At 42.3% G+C, this 7,048-nt stretch overlaps 1 protein-coding gene across 11 annotated transcripts in view; it reads left to right on the top strand.

The window, feature by feature from the left end:
* Window positions 1–249: 249 nt before the first annotated feature.
* LOC121090611 (melanopsin-like) overlaps window positions 250–7,048 on the top strand; it is a 46,777-nt gene continuing 39,978 nt past the window's right edge. For 4 of the 11 annotated variants that reach the window (XR_005828643.1, XR_005828639.1, XR_005828642.1 and 1 more), the window contains exon 1: window positions 5,944–6,215. Coding sequence is in view for 1 of the 11 variants with exons in the window: in XM_040599342.1 (XP_040455276.1) it covers window positions 5,178–5,201 (24 nt within the window). In the remaining 10 variants the exon portion in view is untranslated. Of the gene's footprint in view, window positions 2,324–3,951; window positions 4,039–5,093; window positions 5,202–5,942; window positions 6,216–7,048 lie in introns of those variants that run through there. The other 7 variants (XR_005828641.1, XR_005828640.1, XM_040599366.1 and 4 more) reach the window with 4 other exon arrangements.

Here is a 7,048-nt window from a genome sequence, read left to right as displayed (position 1 = left end):
TTAAAGTGCGAAAATGTTTCCCTTTATAGAAATAAGTCACCTTTGACCAGAAATGGAAAACTTCAGTATAGAAGATGACAGTACAACAAAAAAAGGTCTGTGTGTGTGGCTGTCACTGCCATGACTTTGACAGCAAAAGTTGTGACTTTTAGGGTTTTTCCATAAGTTGTTGGAGAAAACTTTGTGATTGAATAGGGCCAGAGAAAAACCTGTGAGTTAGTAAAAAAATCAGAATGTCTTTCCTGTGGAAAATTCTGGTATCACAAAATGTGGCTTTCAACCAAAATGAATGTTAAAAGTAAAAATACGATATTTTGTTTACTGAAATTTTGTCGAACCACCATAATCTGGAGTTGGTTTATATGACTGGTGGCAGCAAAGATGTTGATCTGAGGACCATGTTCCAGGACATGTCCATTTCCATCGCCATTCCAGTTCAAACAGCCTTTCTAGAGGGTACGTAACAGTGCCAGAAGCAGCAGCTAAGAGCTGGGAGTGTCTCCCCAGGGGACTATGAAGTTGAATTCCTCCCCCCTTGCCCTCTGGCCCTTTGACACTTGCATTTCTTCCTCTGCTGCTGTCTGCCTCCAACACAGGTAACACTGCTTGGCTGTGGCATGGTGCTGAAGCCCCTCTCCTGGGAGGCACGAGTTTCAAAGGCCATGAAGACTCTAAGACATGGCTAAAAATCTTCTGCTGTACCTGAGAAAATGAATGTCCTCCCCTGAAGAGTGAGACTGGAAGTGAATTTGGACTGGGTTGTTCTTTCCACAGAAAGGACTCCAGGAAAGGGTGAACCTTGGATGAAAAGTAATGGCTGAGTCCTGGTAACTCATTCCTGCTGGTGGGATATGGGGATAGGAGGGATATCAGCCCCTATGGGGTAAGGGGGAAGAGGATAGGAATTATGATAAAGCCCCTGTTTGAGCAGGGGTCACCACCTTAGGTACCTCTAGCTTCTTTCTCTCAGAGTGACAACAAGCAAGGGTTTCTGTAGTTTTGGCATAGGCAAAGCAGAAAGAAAAAAACAAATGCATAATGAAATTACATTGTTGGCATTAACATATGCCCTCTGTTAGTGGGGGAGGAGAAGAAAAGAGTCAAGCTTGTACAGCTTTACAGTTTTGCTAGTGAGATGACCTTTACGTAAGATGTACCCTAGATAAGCAGTGCCATGTTGTCATCTTTGTCCCTTGTGAGCAAACTTTGATGATGAGACAAGCATTCTAATCCTGTGATTGAATCTAACCTATCCCTTGCTGTTAACTGACTTCATTGATATCCTAAAGCTTAGACTATACTTTACATGTTCAGCAATTGAAAAATCATTGGTTTTCCATGATGAGTAACCCTACCTGAGAAACACTTGACCAGGCAATGCACAAGGCAAGCTAGCCTGGCCCATACTAACTCTTCATTTTCCTTTGTAATTAAAATGTTTCACCTTGTAATTGAATTTCATTTCACTTTGTAATTAAAATATTTCACGTCGAATATGTGAGACTTTTCAGAGTTGTCAGAAGCTCAGTAGGATGTCATTGAGTGTTTGCACTGCATTTTGTAACAATCCTGAGATTAATTCCCGGATCAACCTTGTAGCTATTTTAAACCAGTGGAAGACATGGACTGCTGAATTAATCCATTTTGCTCATTGGCATAGGATTCCATTCCACTTTTTATTTCACTCTTCCTTATTCTGCAGCTCAAAACACATTTCCAAACGTGCCTCTGTGCCATTCCAAAATGAACATGTGACTGTAGATTATCCATCAATCTTTGACAGCCTAGCCTTTCCTTTGGTCTGACAGCAAATCTGGAAAGGGCTTTGGATGCTATTCTTTTCCTTTTAAAGCTAGAATATACCAGTTCAGTGGCCATATATTTCTCTTTCATTGCACTCTCTTCTTTCTGCCAGTTTGGGGTATTTTATTTTTTTTTTAACAATAATGATGTGCTCACCTTATTTTGCACTCTTCAGTGATCATAGCATCAGTGGCCACAAGTATGACTATAATTCCTTAAAAAGACTGAGATCCCTGACATGACTGTGAGAGAAGGGGAGTGTGAAACTCACTCCCATCCCACTGAATCTGTAGCCTGGTGGAGCTTTTCGGTGCAACTCTGTCTCCTTTGCCACTCTAGATAATAGTCCTTTAACATACACCAAATTTAGCCTGCTTTTCTACCCTGTTTTGCTAGTGTGCAGAGATTTCCAAGGACCTGGTCAGGCAGTCTGTTGTCAGACCCATGTGCTCTAGGAAGCAGCGTGTGTGAATAGTCTGTTGGATGTGAAACACCTTTGAACCTCACTGTGTCGTCAGAGGTAATGTTTTTTTCTGGAATGTCCATGTTCAGGCTGCAATGAAAGAAAGCTGACTTTGGTGAAGGCTCAGCTCAAAGTGGACTGTTGAAGTGTGCAGCCTCTCTTGATTGACCGCTGGATCTGTCTTTGTGCCTGGATGTTTACAGTCAAGCTCTGCTCTCTCACTGTCTGGTGGATATAGCACTCAGGCATTGCAAGGAGTGGGGTTATGGGTTGTGAAGGCACCTCGTGCTGAGGCGAGAGCCCCAAGGAGCTGGCTCATAAGAATGCCTACCCTGAGCATGGCAGGTCTGCAAGATCTGTGATCAAGTCTTCATCACCAGTGGTAACTGGAGAAATACTAGCAGAATCTTTCCCAACAACTGTTCAATCCAGGATTCAGCACGAGAGTTCCAGCTGTTGGCAATTATGCTCTCCCTGTGGTTTTCCTTAGATAATGGTGTTTGTCACAACAGATCAAACCTGTTAGACACTGCTTCTTGCTTCAGCGGGAATGCCTTTAGTGGCATAAAATGATTTCGGTGTACGGTAGATAATGTCCTTCAATCTGTTAAATTTGCCAGCTGCTTTGGGAGCTTGTGGGATGGAAGGTGTCATAGAAATGTAAAGTGCTATTATTCATCCTAAATGACTCTGCTCCATTTTCTAAAACAAAAAAAACCAACCAAGCAACCAAACAAAAAAATTATGTATACTTCTTTCCTGCATTTTGTTCAGCGTTAGACTGGTTTCTTTAAGTCTCCACATGGAACTACTACTGTTAGTCCCTTAGCCTAGGATCTCAACTACTCTCAGAGAGGTCATTTTTCTGACCTTTGTTAGGCAGTTGTTGACATTACCTACTTCTTTAGTTACTTGAACAATCTATTCTCAGTGACTAATTGTAAGGCACTGATTTGCAGTGGTTTTTACCTAAACACGTCATGAGTTTAAGCATGCAAATGCAGTTCATAATGCTCAGCGAGTCCGAATACTGTCTGGTTGTACTCACTTGATTGATTTACTGTATTTTCCCATGTCCCAGGGTTAATTACAAACAGCTGAAATAGAAAGGCCTGACAAAGAGCTAATCTTGGTGTGAGAAAGAGGAAAGAGATGTGTGAGACAACGCTCCAGTAAGCCTCTAGCTGGAGGCTTAGTTGCACTTAAATGCTGTCATTCATGGAGCCAACTCAAACTGTCAATCAAAAAATCCTGTCAGTCTAAACAAGTCTGAAGTTTGAAAGAGTTTGCTTTAGTTGGCATTTAACTTTCCCTTGGCATCCAATTCTTGTCTTTAATTAGAATAGCTCACGCAAAATAGGGTTCATTTTGAGTCCAACTCTGTGAGGCGTTGTGTGTAGTGGCCTGATCTCAGAAAAGTTTCAGCTCCAGCTTGCAGATGTAGCAGTGAACAACAACATAAGCAAAGCAAGCAGTTCCTCATAAAGGACATCTGAACGGTTTGTCAGGTCTCTCATTTTTTCAGAAAGCAGCACTTCCACATTTCTGTAAGTAAAGAAAAGAGGGACCCCCCCTGCAGGTGTTAGAGGGCTGATGACTTCTCATGTGGCCTCAGTTGCCTTAAAAATATTTAAAACTCATCAGTGATAAAATATGCTGTCAGCCAACCAATTATGAATTCACAGGTTCTGAGACTGCAAAGACGGTGTACACTACTGGAATTGTGTATAATTTTTCCTCTGGAAGCTAATGTTTATGGAAAAAGTTCTAAGGTAAGCAAAAACTTTACCCCTCGCAATACATCTAGAACATTAACAAAGTATTTTTAAGGGCAGCAAAGGTAATCTAATGGATCACATCATTTAGATAACACAGAGATGCAATGAACAAAGAAAAAATAACTATGTAACTGTTATGATGTCTAAAGTATGTGTCATTTGGTGGATCTGAGGTTGGAGAGTATAAAGGAATGGAGAGAACCGTAGTTTGCTTCCAGACATATCTGCAACCAGCAGATCATAAGAGATCAAGTCAATAGGTGGATCTGTAAGAGACAGCAGCTAATACTGATCTTTTGTTTTACTGGGCATCTTCAGAGAAGGAAAGTAGAACCTCTCAAGTCAAATAATTCACCAGAAACAAGGTAGTTCAACAAAGACTGAAAACCAAGGATGAAGTAATAATGATGAACATACAACACCAATGTCTAAACCTTTATGTATGACAACAATACCATCATTTTGTCTTTTATAATATAATGCATAACAGCATATTGTATTTTCACTGAAGCACTTCCCCCCCCCCCCCCCCCCCCCGTTCTGGCAGATTGTTCATTTTATTGTAACATATCCATCATGTCTTTAGGATATTAAATGCCAAAGCAAACTTTGTTTTGAAATCTAGGCCTCCAATTCAGGAAGTTCTATTGCATTCTCCAGCATTTACAAATTATCTCTGTGGTATAGGTTTGCCATATTTGTAAGTTTTGTGTCTGTAGTTGAATTTCTATAATCTTTAAAATTATCAGAGAAAATATGTTGGCAGAAATAGGTTTAAGGTTCTCCTGCAAAGCTGTGACCTCTGCCATGCCCCAGATGGTGAAGGCATGTAAGTCCCTGCAACAGCATGTTTAGATTGCTGTTTCTGCTCCTCTCTCTGCTACTTCGAGCCTTTTTTCTCTAGACAAAGCTCAATCTCACAAATCCTCTCCATTCATGCCCTTGAAAAGGGGACCACTGAAACCAATTATGTTGAAAATATTGTGAATACACTGAAAAAAAATACAGGGATAGAAATGTAACTGTTTTTGTGATGTTTTTCTGGCCAGAGTGTAGGAGAAAGAGGCTCTTGAAGAGCAGGCCTGCTCTTCTTACCGTGTTACAGCATCTCTGAAGAGCTCAGCTTTACAAACATGACGCCAAGAGGAGCCTGTGAGGTAAGAAATTCCTGTGCCCCATTCAATGCCACTCACTTTATTTTCTGTGGTTATTCAAGCATCTGTGGGACAGATGATGCTTGAATCTCAAGGCATATGCTGCAGGTGAAATTTTGATAACTCCAGGGTGGGTTGCTGGGAAACAGCTACGTTTTATACCCAGCCCCTGTTTCTTGACAGTCCTGTAAGAAACCCAGCTGTGGGTTTCGGCATGTGGCTGCTGATGTGTGCAGCAGGCAGGGCCACTCTAACCTAGCCATGGGGGTTCACGGGCCATGGAGATGGAGCACAGAGTGTGCAAAGAGAAAGCCAGAGCTGGGTTTGACCAGCCAAGAGAGGCTGGGGGTGGGCGGTGGGGGCCGGCTGCTGTTTTCAGCCACCTAAAGGGGGGTGACAGGGAAGGCAGAGCCAGGCTTCTTGCAGCAAAAGCATAAGAGGCCATGAGTGTGAGTCACTGCAAGGGAAATCCCAGACGCTGCTCTCCGTCCCTGGCTACCCACACTGCCTGCACAGGACTGCAGGGAGGAGGTATGGAGCAGGCAGAGCCCCAGGCGCTGACTGCCCAAGGATGCCTCGCCTCGGGGGTGGTACTCTTGGGGGCTCCAGATGCTCACAGGCTGGGCTGGGCAGAGCTAGCCGGCTGGGATGCCCTGGAAATGAGCTCCTCTGGGTGTCTATCCTTTAAAAAAAAAAAAAAAAAGGAAAAAAAAAATGTAAAAATGTGGGGTATTTGGGTTTGTTGTTTTGTTTTGTTTTAAAGTAATTTTCTTGTGCTTGAAACAGTCATGGTGGGGCCAGTCAGGCTGAATAACGGGATCGGTGGTTTGCTGGGGATAACGCTGCAGTTCAATATGCTTCCAGAGCTGTCAGGCTGCGAGCGGAGGAGGGCTTGCTTGCGAGTTGCTTTTTAAACCTTGGGATTTCAAATGCTTCTCGGGATGAGTCGCAGCTCGGCAGTCCTGCACAGAGCGGATGTGCAGAGGGAAGGGAGATGCTTTCGGCTGAACCCAAAAAGTACGTGACAAGAGGAAGGCTTCAGAAAGTGGGAGCTGGGCAGGGAGAAGGGAAGGGAGCATTTCTCTTCTGCTTCATTTTCTAAGGAATGGTTTAAATTAATAGCTTCTCTTTAAAAGGGGAAAAAAACAACCATCTCATTGAAGTTGTTTTGATGTAATGAATTTTGATTTATTCTTTTGTGCAGCTGACCCAGCTGTCACCAAAGGGAAATGTATTTTCTTTGTGCTGTTTTGTTTAGATTTTTAGGATGGACTTGGAGTTTTGGCTAGTGGGAAAACTGGCTATGCAGGGGAGGACGTAGCAAGTGATTGCTTATGATGGTACTTGTTGCATCATCAAGATCTAGTTGATTAAACCTTATTGTGATTTGGTTATTAATAGCAGGAAAATGTCAATGAAAAAGGAAATATATATGAAGTCCTAAAGCAGATTTCAGAGTTGTTATCCTTTGGTGGAGCCGATTAATGTAATGTAAAGTGACCTAAATGAAGTGCTGTAGGAAGGTTTGTCAATTGTTCATACGTTTATCTAGGATTATTTGAAAACATTCATAAAGAAAAGAGGATTTTCTTGTGCATTGCAAATTAGTTATGATGACTGGGGGCAGAAGTCTGAGGTAGGTCAGCAAACCAAATACAAAGCATTTGTGTATCCCTGTCCTCATACCCTCATACCCCCCTGTCACTGTATATCCCAACCTTATACCATTACAATACTTTATAAATTTTAGGATAGAAGATTTCCTCCTAGATCTTTGATAACTTGCTTGGACTTCATTTCATTATCCAGCCCAACCCAGGCATTCAGAGAATACTAATATATTTGTTTCT

The sequence above is a fragment of the Falco naumanni genome, chromosome 1 (genome assembly GCF_017639655.2).
Source record: "Falco naumanni isolate bFalNau1 chromosome 1, bFalNau1.pat, whole genome shotgun sequence".
NCBI classification, from domain to species: domain Eukaryota; kingdom Metazoa; phylum Chordata; class Aves; order Falconiformes; family Falconidae; genus Falco; species Falco naumanni.
Note: the sequence above shows the minus strand (reverse complement) of the source record. Positions and strands in the feature narration are given on the sequence as shown.